Source organism: Porites lutea, chromosome 8, assembly GCF_958299795.1.
Source record: "Porites lutea chromosome 8, jaPorLute2.1, whole genome shotgun sequence".
In the NCBI taxonomy this organism is placed as follows: domain Eukaryota; kingdom Metazoa; phylum Cnidaria; class Anthozoa; order Scleractinia; family Poritidae; genus Porites; species Porites lutea.
Window position 1 is genome coordinate 3348418 of NC_133208.1, and position 18702 is coordinate 3367119.

General features: G+C 38.3%; 1 protein-coding gene across 1 annotated transcript; it reads right to left on the reverse strand.

Annotated features, from left to right (window-relative positions):
- Positions 1-2054: 2054 nt before the first annotated feature.
- LOC140945978 (uncharacterized) lies at positions 2055-6065 on the reverse strand. The gene is made up of 3 exons (XM_073395044.1): positions 5661-6065; positions 4325-4619; positions 2055-2783 (listed from the first exon to the last, which is right to left on the reverse strand). The coding sequence occupies exons 1-3, from the start codon at positions 6048-6050 to the stop codon at positions 2422-2424; spliced, it is 1047 nt and encodes a 348-aa protein (XP_073251145.1). The 5' UTR covers positions 6051-6065; the 3' UTR covers positions 2055-2421.
- Positions 6066-18702: the final 12637 nt, after the last annotated feature.

An 18702-nucleotide genomic window follows, 5' to 3' on the forward strand; every position in this document is an offset into this window, starting at 1 on the left:
TTTTATTTTATTAGCTTCGCCAGCATAATATAAATACATTCAGGTAATCAAACAAGTCGGTTACCTGGGGCCCAGAAAATTAAATAATATAAGAATAGTTAAAATATATACATAATCACAAAATTAAAAGCAACAGGAGACAGACTGGGTAAGACTACGACACTTATTACATTTAAGACAGACAGACTTAATTAAAGTGCGGGGATTTTCACAGTCAATTAAAAATAAAAAATTTAAAAATGCTAGAAAACTCGTTGAATAGTTGTTCGCATCAATAGCATTTTCTGCATAATTTATGAATTAAAAAAAGCCACCAGTTCTTAAATCACATTCAATAAGCACTCTTTACAACAATTCATGTTTAATTTACAAGGTAATGTTAAAATACCGTAGTCATTTTTTTTGGTAGTCATTTTCAAGTGACGATAGCGTGATGGGGTAATTTGCAGGTTGCTGGTTGGAATTTGAAAAAGAGTCAAATGTCCTAAATGGTTTCCAGATCTTCCCGAGCCCCTAAATCAGGACATTACAATGATGTTTTGGTGATATCATATTCTTGACAGGGTCACCCAAAACTGAAAATTTCAAATCTCAGTTCTGTAAAAAGATCCTTTAGTTCCAGCAGGAGCCTATCACTCCTGGTTCCAGACCTTTTAACGCAAGAAGGAAGGTTTTAAATAATTGTTCGGAGGGAGCCCATCCTAGAGTAAACTGCTTGAAAACCATACCCTTCACAGCGGCACATACCCATATAGCCATATATGGCAGTACCCCCCCCCCCCCCCGGGGGAGGGAGTTAGATTTCGCATTCCTCTTTATACAAAGAGGTAAGTTTTGAATTCAATGACTGGCCATAGTATCACACTGCACTATAAATCAGAATTTCTCAAGCGCAGTTGGAATTCGAGATCATATATCTTTGTTTTGTCTTGTCTCTTTACACCGTAAAAAAAAAAGAAAACAATAACGAATGGTAAAAAAAAAAAAACGGATATTGAAATTTCCGGTGGTTAATGATCTATCCAGGCCTGGCGTGCATCTAAGATGGATTTCATCGAAATTTCTTTTTGCTTTTAAACTGATATGAAACTTTACTTTGTGTTTAGTCGAGTTGCACATATAAATTGGGTCACCATGGTTGTGTAATTTCCATTTCTATCCTAGGTACGGCAGACGGCGATAGCAACCGCGAGGAACCGGTCTTTTCTGTAACTATACTAGCTTAGCCAGGAGTGATGAGATGGACAACAGCGATGAAGTAGTAGCTGATCTCACAATTTTAAAACCTTCCTTCTTGCCTCGAAAAACCTTGGACTAAAGAATCGATTTATAGAACTGAGATCTGATATTTCCGGTTTTGTGTGACCCTGTCAAGAATATGATATCACCAAGATTAAAACATCATTGTAGTGTTCTGTTTTAGGAGCTCGGGAAGATCTGTAAACCATTCAGGACATTTAGCTCTTTTTCCAAATTCTGACCTGCAACCTGCAAATTACACCCTCCGTACTGCGCTTTTCAAAGATAGAAGCACGCGAATCTGAAGTTCAAAAGCAAACTAACTTTTAGGGTTTTCGCTGCCGTAAATCATCTTAGCGGACCTCTTTGAGTCACCTTTGACTTAAGAAACAAACGTTTACTCCAAAGAGATCAAAAGGTCATGGTTTGTGATTTGCCATTGGTGGATTTTCACCGTTTAGTGGTTTTCTGTGTTTCAAGGTTCGTTACTTGTGATCGTAATCATGATTGACTTGATCAAGGGTGCAAGGGTCAACGTGTTCCAAACTAAAATGTGTTTTTCCAAACTTGTAATTTCCGTCGACCACGTGGATATCCCTTTGAGCCTGATCTGTTGATTCATTACGCTATTGCATTTAACATTTAATACACGCATCCCCCGGTTGACGAACCATGGAATTCTTCAGGTGTAACTTATAAAAATTGAGGATTCCTTTAGGGGTAGAGCCCAAAAAACATGAAATTCTTTGGGTCGGAGCTTTAACTTTCATGAAAATCTTCAGGGGTAGACTCATACGCTTCAGTGGTAGGACCCATATTCTTCAGGGTTAAACCCATATTTTATTGAAGTCCGTCAGGGGTGAATGCGATTTAATTTTTAAAATCTTTAGGGGTAAGAAGAAAAGCTAAGTCTTCAGACGAGGGGCGGGTTGATACGGATATTAAATGCAATAGCCCATTGTAAATTTTATACTCCCAACAATATCCAAACCGGCTCAGTAGAAAATACCGTTGTTTCACCATCTCGTTTTCAGTTTTCACAGTCAGCGTGATACGTCAACTCCGATTCTGTTGTGTATTCAGAATATGGCTTTGCACTTGTTATACCTAGAGTACAGATTTACAGTTTCTGACAAAAATCGCGTTTTATACTGCATCAAATTAGGCGTTTGGGGTGGAATCTTAAAGTTTGGAACGTAACATTTTAGTTTGGATCGCGTTGGTCACTGATGTGTCCACAACATATGGTTTGACAAGATTCAAACATCTCATGATGTCATTGTTCACTTTTGCCTTTCCCATTTTCGTCAGTGCGATCATGAGTTTTCTCACGGTGGCATTCCTTCCGTTATATTCACACCACCTTCGCAAAATTCTGTAACAGCGTTCTATGTCTTCTCGTTCTTCCCCTGCTAAACTATTAATAATTTCGTCTTCAAGCTCGAGATCCCTTGCCAGACTCTTCCAGGATGATCCCACTCTTTCTGAAACTTTGGGAATCACTTCGCGTTTTTCTGTTAGTGGCAGACTAACCATCTGACGCCCTATCCAGAAAAGAAAAAATATATATTTAAGCTTACTTGTTGCATGGCTGGAATTTTTCCCAAAAGCGCCAGCTCTCATGGCGGGCTACTTTTGAGGTCGAATGTTTCTTAAGGGACTGTTTACATGGACCGATGAAGGAAGATCTTAGAAGGTGGAACAACTTTTCGTTGGGTTAACATGCAGAAATTTTGGTCTGTGCGGTGCCCAAGTAGAGAAGGTTCGAGAAGGAATAAAAATAGTGCGTGACAAAAACAAAAATGCAATTGGACTTTTCTGCTCTCTTTACTGGCGTTAATAACTAACTTTCAGCAGAATTATCACAATAATTAGCTCGTAGTAACGCCAAACGAAATGGTCGGCCTTTATGGCCGTTATTAGCCACTGAATCACCTGCCGCCATTCTTGTCTGGCTTATCCCTGGCACTGGGATCTTCCTAACAAAGGCATTTTATCTTCCTACCTGTCAGCTAGGAAGATCCTAGTATTAGGAAGATCGTAGTGCTAAGGACAAGTGCTTCTGCATGTAACCTGGATACAGAAAAACAAATGGCGCTAGGATGACCCGCCTTCTAGGATCTTCCTGGTCCTAGGATCTTCCTCCCTCTATGTAAACCGGCAGCTCCTAACAAAAAAGACTGTCTCCAGCAAAAAGTTTCTGAGCAGGCAACATTGCAAACTCTGATATATAGACTTAGCCAGGCCTAAAAGCGAAGCTCTCGATAATATTTAAAGTTTGTTCAAATTTAATATAAAACCTTGTAATGCTAACCCGCAAGGGCAACCCCGGAAAACGGTGTTAAACAATAGGTCTAATTAGCAAAAAAAGCGACTTTGCACTTGCAGCACACTTTTTTGTACATTTCTTTGCCGTTGTTTTGCACGATTACAACGTGAAACTTCCACAAACTTCTTAGTTGAACGATTTTTGGAGGAAAAGTCGTACGTGTTCTCGTTCACATTTTTTCACTGCCGCTCATTTTCACCTTGCATTGGAGGCCGCTAGCATTTCTCAGTTTGTCACCGCCGCTACAAAAGTTTCATGTTGTTCTTCCAACAAAAAAAAAACGTCTCCTTTTTTTTTTTTCTCATTGAGTTTCGCTGGCCTGCCGCATACTTTCTCATTTTCACTGTCTTTCTCTTGCTCTATATTCCAAATCTGTGGACATGACAATTAACCTAAGCATAATACTTTAGATACCACAGATACAGAAACAATTAATTTCCGCTTTCCGTTTGCGTCTTTATTGACTCTTTTCTATTTTTTTCTGGTTTACAAGACGCGGGTGGCTATGCGATTTTCCCACCAAAATAACCTCGAGTTGCATTTGGGTTGCCATACCTGTTGATGGAGTTATATTACATTGGTATACCTGTGGTGCGGACGGACGGTAGGTCGCTCGGGCGGTGTACGGTCACGTGATTACCAAATTTTCTAGGATGGGTAGATTTACTTAACTATGGGGCTTCGCGCGCGCGTGGAGCTCCTCTCTGACGTCAGATGGAACAGCAACCTCGTTCCCAGTGTTCTCTACTACTATACCTTTCTGAAGACGTTCAATAACGTGCGAAAATCCTTCTTCGCTCGCCTCTCTCAGTGCATGTATAATGGCCTCAAGACATTCATCTTGGTCTTTAGAGTCCAACCCTGCTAAAACCTCCAGCAAACTCCTTAGAACTTGTTTAGGTGTCCTATATCCACTGTTGAGGTGCGTGAAATGTTCTTCATATGTACCAGGAGATATGAATCGTTTACATGCTCCCAATACATACCGTGGATCGGCATCCAGTAACTCTTGGTCATTCAAAGGTACGCCAAAGAACTCTACTGGACTTGTCTGTAAAGCAAATAAAGCAGAAGAGAGACGCTTAGTTAGAAAAGCATCTAACAGCAGCGTAAGTGACATTTTTAGATAAGGACATTTTACAGACTTGGTACCAAACGTGGGGGGATAAAGCTCACGAAGCCCCACCCTTTCCGCGGTCTCTGAGGCAAAAGCCGTGCTCAAGAGGCTTGAACTCACTTAACCTGAAACTAAACTGAACAAGGGTTGTCAAAGGTATAAAATAATCCATCAAAAGAGTGAAGAAAAAATATATTATATTTTAATATTTGCCATTTGCACATCTCATAATACACCTTGTTTTCCTCCCAGATCTATGCTTAACATTTGCTTTTTTATTTCTCCTGGGTATTACAGTTGTCCCAAGAGCAATTGAAGACCATGCTTGCGCGAATTTTTTGGGGCAAACAAGGTGTATTATGGGAGATGTGCAAACGGCGAATTAATAATATATTTTGGACCAGAACTTATTCCATTATACTCCCTTAAAAATATTTTGATTATTCTTTTTATCCCCCAAATTGTTTTGTCAATGATCCCTCATACCTCAAATTGTTTTTTTCAGTTTTCCCATAACCCTAAAGACCCTAACACTGGTCACCGGTTCCCTCCCCTCAATATGCCTAGCAGGGTACTGTCTGAATTGGGTCAAACATAGCAGACTGCTGGGCGTTGACATAGTCAACAAATGACAAACACATTTTAATGACGACCTAAAAAGAACTTTGCCTATAAACTCAGCCTTATGAAGAAGCGTTCTCTTAATCCAATACTTCAAGGTTATAATCCTGTCAGTTATGTTTGGCAGAGCCGCTGGGGTTGGGGTGGGGGGGGGGGGGGGGGGGGGCAGGGGGTTATGAGTGGTAAAGTTTAAATTTGCAATTTAAAATCAGAAAAATCTGCCATTGCTCATTTCAAAAATATCTTCTGACCTTCCCTCTTCCCTCAGTATACACACTTAGAGTGGCCTATCCAGTCATCAATTCTACATCTGAAACTTTTTAATACAACAAATATCCAGACTTAAGTACTCACCTCATCTGTCTGCTCATTCGTCCTCTTTTTTAAGGTTTTTACCTCATGTTTTACTTGTTGAACTGATTCACGAATTTCATGGATTTCTTGTTGAGTTTTTGATTGCGACTTGATTACTAGTCCCTCTAAAAGTGACATACTCTTTTGGTGTGCTGCCGTCATTTCTTGGTGACTTAGTCCCTCTAAACATGACATACTCTTCTGCTGTGCGACCGTCATTTCTTGGTGAGTTAGTCCCACTAAACATGACATACTCTTCTGGCGTGCTGCCGTCATTTCTTTGTGACTTATTCGTTCTAAACATAGCATCCTCTTCTGGTGTGCTGCCATAATTTCTTGTTCACTTAGTTCCTCTAAACATGACATACTCTTTTGGTATGCTGCCGTCATTTCTTGGTGACTTAGTCCCTCTAAACATAGCATCCTCTTCTGGTGTGCTGCCATAATTTCTTGTTCACTTAGTTCCTCTAAACATGACATACTCTTTTGGTATGCTGCCGTCATTTCTTGATGACTTGGTCCCTCTAAACATAGCATCCTCTTCTGGTGTGCTGCCATAATTTCTTGTTCACTTAGTTCCTCTAAACATGACATACTCTTCTGGTGTGCTGCCGTCATTTCTTGTTCACTTAGTTCCTCTAAACATGACATACTCTCTTGGTATGCTGCCGTCATTTCTTGATGACTTAGTCCCTCTAAACATGACATACTCTTCTGGTGTGCTACCGTCATTTCTTGATGACCTTTGGGGTCCATCTTCACTGCTTCATCTGCAACATCCTGAATTTTCCTTGGGGCGTTACTTAATAGCTCTTCCAGTTTTGAATTGCTATCTTGAAGTACCTTACGGAGTTCTAATTGCGTCTGGTGGATGTCCTTCAGCTGTGTTTTTATTTTCTTTTTACTGTCAGCCCACTCAATTACGGCATCAATGTAATATTGCTCTCCACCATGCTCTGTCCTCAGTCTGTCAATTTCAGCTTGATCTAAACCAAGAGCGTGAAGAGTGCTGCTAACGTCTTGCCACAAAGAAAAAGTTTGCCCATCAACACTGGTGGAAGTCATGTCACTAAACAACACATTCTGATTAGCATCAAAAAATACGTCATGAGGGGGTGGCTTAGCATGCCAACCTGACGGAGGATCGGATGAACTGCAAATGTTAATTAGTAGAAGAACAAGAAGTGTGATGTTAAACTTGTGGGAATCTGATTCCACTCCTTCAGGAGAGGAGAGTTTGCCCCACTGATCCTTGTTCAGAATTGTTTTACGCAAAAGGTTGTCAAGAATGGAGTAATTGACATTGAGAACAGAAGCCAAGTCGGTGGGAGGGTAAAAATCATCAGAAGCCTTCCTCAGTGCTGTTGTTCCATCATCGATGGAGAACCTGCTCAGCTTGTTTGCGTTTGTCTTCTCTGCTGATGCAGCCAGAGGTGGTAGTATTGCAGTTTCCATTTAGGATGCTCGATGCAGAAAATGTCTTGAAAACTTACACAGACTCTACATTGGTAAGAAAGATATAACATGCGTTAAGCTTCAACGAGTACAATGAAGTGAACTGTCTTGTAAGTGACCACACTTGGTGCCTCATGAAGTGGTTGCATGCTTATGAGAGGTGGTCATCTATGGGGAAAAAATCAACAAAATATCTAGTAATAAAAATATAATGGTTAAGTTAAAGCATTATGTCTCAAAAGCAACACTTATTAGTTTGTATTATTCTCTTATATATTCTTACCTTACTTATGCTTGTACACTATGGGGAAATAGTAAATAATGCTCCACTATCTCAAATCGTAAAATTACAAAACAAAGCGGTTCGTATTATAAAATGGTGTTCCTTTAATGGAATCAATAACTCCACACTGAAATTTCCTGATATTGTTAAACTGAACACATGTATGCTTTTTTATGACTATTTCCACCATGAAAAGTTTCCTAATATACCTGTTTCACTAGAATCTGAGTTACATAATTACAATACTTGCAGTGCATCCTCTAATCAAGTAGTCATACCCTCATTTCGAACTAATCTCAGGAGATTCTGCCCCAGTGTTATTGGACGTTTCTTTTGGAATAGTATTCCGCAATTAATCAGAGACCAACCATCTAAAAAAATGTTTAGGAAAGCACTTTTCCACTGGTACCTTGCTCAATACTAATGAAACATCATCTCTTTAATAATTTACTAAGCCATTTTATAATTTTTTCCTTTACTTTTTTATTTAAAATTACAAGTTTTTTGTTATACGTAACTTTAAGGGGCACATGTGCCCCTCTCCTCTCCTTCCTTTATACAATGTGATTTAATTTAAGTGCTGTAATGTTATATTGTACGTTTTCTTTCCTTGTAAATTTTATTGTTACTTTTTTATTTTATTTTTTCATCTTATATCCAATTCTGTACTATCATCTACTAAGGTTTGGAGAAACAAATAAAATAAATGAATAAAAAATAAAGTGGTCTCTTATGGTAGATTGTCACATACGAGAAGTGGTCGCTATGAGAGAGTTGACTGTAACTCGCTCTTTAATTGTTATTTTTCACTTAAAAGTGATTTTACGATGACATCATCTGTAAAGAGAAATGGCAATTAATTTGCATCCAATCTTTTTGAGAAGGGTGTTTAACACATCAAGTAACAATGGCATGTATAGTTCATACAAAATTTTTAGAAATTTTTAGGGGCTCAGAGAATGCGCGGGAACAACTTCTAGGGGTCGAGAAGGCATATAAAAGTACTAGTTTGGTCCACTTGCAGTGCTGACAGGACCTTGTGTGACATAGCAAATGCTTACAAATGTACCTGAAGCCTAAAACTTGTAACCTGCAACCTAGCTGTAAGTTACAACCTGACCTGACCTGACCTGACCTGACCTGACCTTGTGTGACATAGCAAATGCTTACAAATGTACCTGAAACCTAAAACTTGTAACCTGCAACCTAGCTGTAAGTCACAACCTGACATTAATTTTGTCAACTGATTAGTAAAATTCGGCTGCACTGAGTAAGCTTCTTGCATAGTAAAACTGTTTTATTTTCTCCTACATGTTTCATGTGAGTTAAATTATGCACACTATATTGGCAGACTCATGCAGCTTCTCACTATTTTATGAAATAGATTGCAAAATCTTGTAATCAAAGAATTTATCACTAGCTGTTTCTGATGTCATTAATAGCAGTTCCTAGAAAACTGCAATAATAACATAAAAATTCTGTAATTGTCTTGACCTCAGTAAAGTGTTATGTAGATGTTATACATGTAACAGATGAATACTAATTTAATTATGAGCTGTTGCTTATCTGTTTGAGCTAATTGTGATTCATTCAGATACACAATTATAGATAAAGATGGATACAACACAACAACAGAATCTAAGTATCTATATAACTTAGTTCGAAAGGTGAAAAATGCTCATTTCAGTCGAACTGCTTACAAAATATGTTATCATAATTTATGCATTAGGTTTGGTACATGAAAAGTTTGGCATCTGAATCAAAGCCGTTCCAAAGTCACTCCAAAGACGAAATTCCCAGCCGGGCTCGGTGAAAAGAATGGCTGAGCCGTTCTAAATTGAAATAGGCATTCCTAATTCATTCAGACGCTGAACTTTTCATGTTCTTAATTCAAAGTATTAGGTTCAGCTCCTGAGAAGATCAGCGTCTGAACTGGGCCTAATGTTCAACCATTTTTATGTTTTCAAACTTATTTTGCAATCAAACTCAATAAAATTGATTGCTAAAAAAATGACAAAAGATTTGACCACGATCGATAATCAAAAGAAGTAAACTGATCGGTTTTAAGCAAGTTTTGATATCACTTAGTTAATAAAAACATCAGTTTGCTGACCACCTGTGTCAGGACACCTAGCCCACCATAGGAACCAATGATGGCCACCAAAGGCAACATGCTACAACCTGTCAAACTGAGAACTCAATCTACACAGACGATCTTGTGGAAAGAAAAGGTGACTGTAAATAGCCTACCGTTTATGGGTGTAAATAAACACTACAGTATGTTGCCCAGTGTCCGGACGGTACCAGTATCTGGACACTAAAAATAAAAACTCAATTTTTAAGGCGCCCTTTTCAGTTATCGGTAAGCGAAGTATTTTGAATGAAAGCTGGACATTTCAGCTTTAAGATGAAGGTTTTGGCCAGTTGAAAGCTTGCTAAACAGTCACAGAAGATGCCGTTCTGTTCAGGTGAATAAACATTTCATGGCTAATATTTACCCTGTTTACTGCGCAGTAAAATTAGTGCTGCTCAGAAAAGGGTAGGAAATATGTGATATTTTCAAAAAAACTGTTTTATATTTTAAGTGAAGATACTTAAAGAAGTCAGGTTCTCAGAAAGTTTGGAATAACGCAGGCCAGAAAGATTCACTAAGTATTGATGTCAGGCGCCCAGTATCTGGACAGTTTTTTCTTTGCTGTACAGAATCGATGATGAGAAATTAGCTGTGTACATTATCCAGATAAGATTTATTTTATATCTATAACTATAATTAAAGCTTAGGATATATGATATAGTCGTAAAATGTAATTCTACTCAACCCCATACGGAAATTTTCTTCATTCATTCAGAAGCAACTTGATTTCGTGTGCATGGCTTGTTTTGCACGACTGCATTTTCTATATATAACTGAAGATGTCGGAGTTGAACCTGGAATTCTCGTACTTTCCCCAGTTGTAACTGCTAGAATGGGGTTGCAACGGTCTGAAAAATGTCACAAAGGGATTGAGAGATATGAAAGAAGGAAGAATTAGTGCTAGAAAAGCAGGCTTATTGTGGGGACTGAGCATGAAGAAATCAACACTGCAGGTCAGACTAAATAGAAGAGTGACCTTTGACTGTCAGATTGAGGTTCCTTCCCCAAGCTTTTTTTTTTAAATAGAAAATGAAGAAAAAAAGCCGTTTGCAGATTGGCTAATTGATCATGAGCTTGCAAACTGCGGCTTCGGCATGTCCACGGATGCCTTCCTTAAATAGGTTTAAATCAGTGAAAAAGTCCCTAGACAAGGAAGTAAGAACGATACCATTTAACAGCCGCTCGTGTTCCCCACCATACCCCAGTCATTTGTTATGTTTTATTTCACAATGCTTGGTTATATTTTTGGAATCAATTGCCTGACTACTTTGCAAGTGCAAGAGAAGCTTATAAGTCACTTGCCTGTCGAAATTTCTGTACAATTACGTTGTTATTGTTGTGTCCAGATACTGGGCCAGCTGTCCGGATACTGGGCAACATAGGAGCTCTGCAAAAATATTAATTTCACGATGGAAACAAAGGCAAAAAAGTTAAACTGTCTTTCATCATGTTAAGGACTAAATAGATTTTCTCTGGGCCACATTTCAGAGTTCTTGCAACTAACAAAGAAAAGTTATTGCAATGTAGACTTTAATTTCACTTTAAATAATTATGTTTAAGTTTCATAAAAAACTTTTTTTTTTTGGTACACTGAAACCATAGATAATAGAAAGACCCGTCCTGCCATTATCCATGCTGAATTTGTAATAATTGACTTTTGTTCATAGAACAATTAACCAATCAATCAATCAATCAATCAATCTTCTATTTGCCACTTAATTTCTAATGTATTAGGTCTATAAGCAGCAGGGGATCTCTGCAAGCTTAGCTGAGGTTTTCCAAGGAGCTCCCCTTTAATTTATGCTTTGCAAACACTAGTATTGAATATGGTGGCCTTACATATGTGACCTTCTCCAGGAAAACGTACACTAACGGTTTTGTGTTTAACGGGTAAAAACTAACGGCTAATGAACGGCTTGTTAACGGCTTTTCTAACGCCTTTAACGGGTTGGCTAACGGTTTGAACGGGCAGGCGAAAAAATCTAACGACCGACAAAAGCGTTCAACTTTGCTTTGATTTTCCTAACGACTTTTTTGAACGTTTCTAACGGGCGCATTAACGGCTTCAAGAAACAATCATCTAACGGTCTAAGAGAACGTTTAATAAAAATCAAACGTTTCGAGTGATAACAACTCAAAGAAAAGAGTTTCAACGGCTATAAAACATTATGCGCGATGAAATCAGTTGTACCTGTCTGGCATTTCAAATCATTTGAGTCGTCAATAAGACTCCGGAGACAGACAACATAAAAAATTCAGTTAAAAACCCAATCTTTAAAATCTGTTTATTACTCACCAACGTTCGTCCAAGTCATGGACCAAAAGTCGCAATGTTACTTCCGTTTCTCGGGTTATTATTTTACTACATGTAGTACGCAAACATTCACGTGCACGAGTTCGAAGTTTTCACTCCAGTCTTGCCCTGTGGCCGTTTTGAAAATAAGCAAGAGCTTTTCTAGAAAGTAAATTGTAAAAATTGATACATTTTCCCTGTTCTTTATCATATCTTGACTAAAAAAGCGAATTTTTACCGCTACTTGGTTGATTGCTGCGTTTTAGTTCGATCGATCCTGGCGATGTCGCCGTTCAAGTGCAGCATCGTCATAGCAACCACTTGCTCAGTCCCAGTCCTTTGATGAACTGTCCTGTTATGAATAGTAAGTTTGCGTGCTTTCGCTTGCTTTCGCTAAGAATAACCTTTGGTCATCCAAATCCTATTCTTTTATTTATTTATTTTTTTTCATAAAAAGACAATAGACGCGGTAACCAGAATTATTGGCTTTTATCCTATAACTTGAAGATTCGTACGCTCAACTGCAATTTATTCGACATGATAGTTATCTTTGCGAAAATGTGTAAACTAAGATTGTGTGAAGTCCAACAGAAGGAATGGTTTATTGGCACCTCCAGGTAAATAATCAGAAACCTATTCGTTTACATGTTGCTATTAATAGTTTGTTACGAACGTATGTAAATGCTAGTGTGTTTAAGTGTTCGAATGTAGCCTGAACGACAAACGCATGAGTGTGAGAAAACGTATTTGTTGCAGGTTTTAACCGAGTAAAGATTGGGCGATAATCTAACGAATGTAGAGCGATAACCTAAAGATTATAATTTCAAAGGACATAAAAGAGAATAATCAAAAGAACTTCAGTCATTAAACGTCCTAGAATGCAAATCTAACGACTTTGCCGGACGATTCGAACGTCCTGGAACGAAATTTCGAACGACTCTTTCTAACGCTTTAAACGACCTTGACTAATGCCTTTAATGGTTTCTCTAACGCTTCTAACGGCAAGGCAAATTTTTTTAACGGTTTTACTAACAGCTTGAACGCTTTCCCAAGCCGTTTTAACGCTTAGTTAACGGGTTTTTAACGCTTTAAGCCGTTAAACGGTAAACCATTAGTGTCATTTTCCTGGAGAAGGTCACATATTGTTAAGCAGCAAGAGTATTACATTGTATGTATGTTCCACTATGTAGAGTCAGTATATTTTTGTTGAACAAAACCTTTAATTTTCTTTAAAACAACTGCCATTACTAAATTTCCTTTAAGTTATTTGGTAAACTAGCTGTTCCATATTTACATTAAGCTAAAAGAGTACCTTTCTGAAATGAATACATTGATTTACCGCTTAGCATCCTGTGAAGACCTATTATCAGCTGATTAAAATCAAAAGATTTTTTACCTTATTTCGTTGATGTAAAGCGACTTCTCAAAGGGCCTCGGGAGTAAATACAAACGTACTTTATAGAACAGACTTGAATGTCACTGCAAATCCGCCATATTGAAAAAACGCGACCCGGAAACACTGAACACAATTCGTCACCAGTTCCCAGCCGCTGTTTGGGTCGAGGTCACGCAATGATCCTTTTTACTGAGGGGAAGGGGCGTTTGTACTCAAAATAGAGCATGTGTATGGACTGAAAATTTCCTGGAGCAAACATAGTTTCCTTGAAATAATCCTCTTTAATACTGTACCGATATCCTGCGATCAGACTCAGCCATTTTATAGAGTTCCAGCCGACGCGACCAGCCAGTTAAATTTTTCCTCTCGAAGGTCCCCCCCCCCCGCCCCCGCCCAACTACTTTTTTGCGCGCGGAGTTCTGGGATATACTCCAATGGTGAATGCATGATCGTTGAATTTGCCTTCACTGAGTGTTTCGCTGTTTTTTATAAGCTGGATTTCGGCTAAAAGGTAAGCTAGTCAGCGCCTTTACAAAGAAAATTTTATTCACTACTAGCCAAGCGGAAAGAATTGCTTTAATCTCACCTTTTGAAAATATTCTTAGCGTGAATAGTGATAATCACAAGCGAACACAGTTTTACAAAAGCAGACAAAAGCCAACAAAGGACAATGGAATAGAGGTGAGAAGGCTTTATTTTCTATGATTTTGATTTCTTTCTCTTTCTATTTTTCTGTTGTGTCTCTTTCCTTTTGGCCAATTGTGAATTCCTCTCGAAATCCACCACGCTAGTGCTCTTTTAAGCATTCGATCGACCGTTCACAGCCTATTGTGATTTCACAACTTAGCACAAACCGGATTATTTGTAACCCCTTATTAATAACTAGCAATCTTTTGGCAAATTTTATCAGTGCAGCTGTGTTATGAAAATATGCTGACAGCTTCGATACTGTAACTCCCAGGGTCATTAACTTACATATAAACTTATAATATCTAAATGTTCGTCATAGAGAACTGTTCTAAAATATACAGCAATAAAATATGAAACAGGATTTATTGTCAATATTGTAACTCCCATAGGGCACTCAACTTCCAAAGTTGATTCATCTTGTCGAGTCAATCGCCATTACAAATCATTTGAACATGCTTAAATGAGAGATTAATCAGAGATTTATCTTAAGAATTACAGGTTTTGATAATAATGATAATGATGTGAAGTATATGAAATAATTCATTTTTGAACTGCGGTTGTAGATGAAAGTGAAGAATGATCATCGCAGTAAATTTTCCAATTTCCATTGGTAATTTTCCAATATTATTGCTCAGTTGGTAGAGCAACGCACCGGCAATGCGGAGGTCACGGGTTCAAATCCTGTTGAAGCCCTAATTTTTTTTCAGGCTTCTTCTTTCCAATTGCTTAAATTGGAAAATTTACTGCGATGATCATTCTTCACTTTTAATAATGATAATGATAATAATAATAATAATAAGTAATGGTAACAAGACTGAGTGGAGTCCAATTTGGTCTGTAATCATACGAGTGATTAACAAAATCCGCGGGAGTCCAATTTGTTTAATCACAAGTATGATTACAGACCGATTTGGATGACATAGAAGAAATTCCAATGTTTTTTTGCTAGCAGTGATAAAAAGCCATTTAAGCGTGCCCGTGATTGTGCATACTGTCCAATTACTTTTAGGCATGACGCGTACTGTCCCATTGAATTGTCCTATTAAATCAGGGCAGTTCATGGCCAATCAGATCTGAGAATTTTGTTATAGTTATGATTATAATAATAATAATAATAATAATAATAAGAGGAAGAAGAAGAATAAGAATAAGAATCCTTATACAGGGAGCTCAGTGCACAAGGAGTGATATTCAGTGAGCCCCTGCAAAACAATAGAACAATAAATGATCTTAGATAAATGAATACGTAGTAGTTATAAAAAGTAAAAAAGTTAAGAACTAAAAATTTAACTGATATAAACTACAGGTTTAAAAATGTTAAAATGTCAGATAGATTAAAATATTAAAAGCTAAAAAATATCTGAAATATACAGCTTTTTATGCTCTGTTTAACCCTTCAAGGACTGCTTTGGTTGTTTCCTTTCCATATGGAATGATGCATATTTTCCTTGCTGGACCCATGTAACTTTCAGTTTAAGTTAATAAATCAGTAAACAACAACATCAGCAAAGATAAATCTTTCCATTGATGCCTTGTTTTGGTTATTTTGACCAATCCTAACGGAGTTACCATATTTCCTCGAATAATAGCCATCCCTCAATTTATTAATTCATTTTAGCCATTCTTATGCTGATTAGCCTGAAAACCAGTCCAAAGAAGAGGAATAGGCCTTTTGCATTAGTTAATCACGTGATCAACTTTTGGTAAACATGAAAACAGTTTGCTTCTGAAAAATTTTGTCAGCACAAGCTGAAAGAACATATTAAAATTAGGTGAACCGTAAATTTTTAGCTGTATATCTTAAAAGTAGCGATTGCGACGGCCGCCGAAAATTAGAAGGATTTTTATGAGAAAAACAACTTTTGCCACCCAAGTCACGCTTGAATTGTTTTCCATACAAATCCTTGTAAATTTCAAAATTTTCAAACTGTCGTGAAATATTTTCTTAAGCATTACGGAGCTCAAATCTCCTTTTAATTCATAACAGGCACTTTGAGGCCTTAGGCGAATAAGGGAAAGATTTAATGAAAGTCTAAAAATTTCAAAATTTACAAGCATTTGTATGAAAAACCATTCAAGTGTGACTGGGTGACAAGAGTTGTTTTTCTCATACAAATCCTTCTAATTTTCGCTGGCCATTGCAATCGCTACTTTTGAGATATACAGATGAAAATTTACAGGTTACCTACTTTTAATATGCTCTTTCAGCTCAAGCTAACAAAATTTTTCAAAAGTGAACTGTTTTCGTGTTTACCGAAAGTTGATCATGTGATCAACTAATGCAAAACGCCTATTGGGGAAAAATGTGGTTTTTCCGCTAATTGCCAGCTGTCACCAAAGGGTTAAGAAGAAGAAGAGAGTTAATTTCTTTAAAAGTGATGCGTTTAAAAAGTTCCATTCCTTAGTGCATCGCTTCGCATCTTGTTTTTTGATAAAGCCTGGAAAAAGTCTTGAATTTTGAAGGGATTGAAAATTTAAATTAGGCTTCATGTGAAAGCTTATGAATCAATTTATTAATAGTAATTTATTAGTTCAAGTGATATTATAAGGTACTAACTTGAGGATCTCTAGGCTACTGTTAGAGGTTCAAACACAGAGGTAGTTGACTTGTTTATTCCAGCAGGGAGCTCATGCCATGGGCTACTGCTTTCTGTGACTCCCAGTGCTCCCGCATTTTTACTGTGGTAGGGGTGATACTCTTGGGAAATCTTGTTGGGATTGCTTTGTTTCATAAAACAAAACCTTGCCCTATTCAGGCTATAGTATGTGATTTTCTCCACCATGTTTGAGACCTGACTCAAAAGAGCCCAGGGCAGGGGTAGAAGTGTTGTCCCAAAATTTGATACCCTACGATGTATTTGCCTCTTTTTCAGATCGACATTGTCTCGTTTTACCTAGACTACAAAATAATTCAATGAAATTTTCACTGGTTTCAGGTACACTGTTGTTTGTCTATTATTAGCATGGCGACTGCAGCACCCTCACCCCTGACCAGTTCTATAGAGGAGACAAATGGAAACAAGCTAAGAAGACTTCTCATCGATGGTGGAACTACAGTGCTGAGGAATACTTTTGATTACTATCACCCTCCTGCCAACTTGATTGCTGATCTTAGTTCGAAACGTATTCATTTCACTCTTACTAAACTTCGGCGTAAAAACATTCTGAAAGATAGTCAATGGGACAAACTGTTTCCACCACCAGGTGGAGGGCCACCAAACTCTATTGACTTTGATATCACTCTCCTGTTCCTCTTGCTGAGGAACATTTGCGGACTATCCCCTCCCCTTTCAGGCTGGGACAAATTGCCTCCCGCGAGCGACAATTCTAGAGAGGCTAACCTTGCTCGCATTAAGTACTACCGAAACGAGCTCTATGGTCATGTGGCAACAACTGGCATTCCAACACCAGTGTTCGATGTGAAATGGCATGAAGTAAGTTCCGTTCTTGTTTCGCTTGGTTTAAGTCAGTCTGAGGTAGACAGGTTAAAGAGAGAGCCTTGTGGGGAGGACTATGTCAGCGCTGTTATTGAGTGGATGAAAAATGACGAGGAGATCCAATTCCAGCTGAAAGATCTACGTACAAAACAACAGCAAGTGCTCCAAACCCAACAGGAAGATCATAGAACTCTTAACGACACACATCAAATTGTTGAAAAAATGCAACAGACGCAAATAGAAGCCAGCAATTTGCAACAGGAAGACCACAAAACTCTTCAAGATACACACCAAACAGTTTGCCAAGTAGAACAGACTCAAATGGAGGCTAGTCAATTGCACAAAGAGGACCACAGAACTCTGCAAAATACGCACCAAATGGTTAGCAGAGTGGAACAGACGCTTCAAGATACACACCAGGCAGTTGGCAATTTACAACAAATGTTACAGGAAGTTCGGACAACCCAACAAGAATTGCAGCAGCAGATAAAGCGTGAGGTTGCAAACGCTGAAGAAAGAGGAGATAAAGCTGAAGAGGATGAAGCTCTGAGAAAATTAGCAAGAGTTGATACCGAGAGCGTCATCCAGTATCACTCTGGGAAATACCAGGAGGGAACGCGCTTGCACATCTTTGAGAAGATCAAGTTGTGGCTAGACGACCTTACATCTGAAAATCGTGTTATGGTAATCAGTGGAGATGCAGGAATGGGCAAATCAGTGATCGCCGCTATCGTTTGTCAAACAATGCGACGTGCTGGTCGACTGTCGGGAAGTCACTTTTGTCAGCACAACAAGGCGCGTCCCAGGAATCCTAAGATAATGCTTCAATCGTTAGCTCATCAGCTGAGTGAGTTTTTGCCACAGTATAAAAGAGAACTTGTAAAAACACTGTCAAGAAACTTGGGTGAAGACATCAACAACCTAGAGGTTGGAGATCTGTTTGAATTGCTGTTCGAGGAGCCTTTAAGAAAGGTGAATGACCCTGGTAAAAGCTTGCTCATGGTGATTGATGGCTTGGATGAAAGTGAATACAAAGGCCGCAATGAGCTGCTTGATGTCATAGCTAATCACTTTTGTACACTTCCTGGTTGGGTTCGATTTTGTGTTACAACTCGACCGGAAATTAATATCGCAGACCGTCTTCAAAAGTTCAACCCTGTTCTACTGGAGCATGATGATGAAGAAAATGTAGAAGACATCAGACTCTTCCTTGAAAGACAGCTGTGTAGTGTCATTCAATCAGGCTCTGAAGAAGTTGTTATTGATGCACTGGTCCAAGAGGCTGCAGGGCATTTTTTATTCGCTTATTTGATGGTTAATTTTATCAAGGAAAACTTTTCACTTCTCTCCCCTG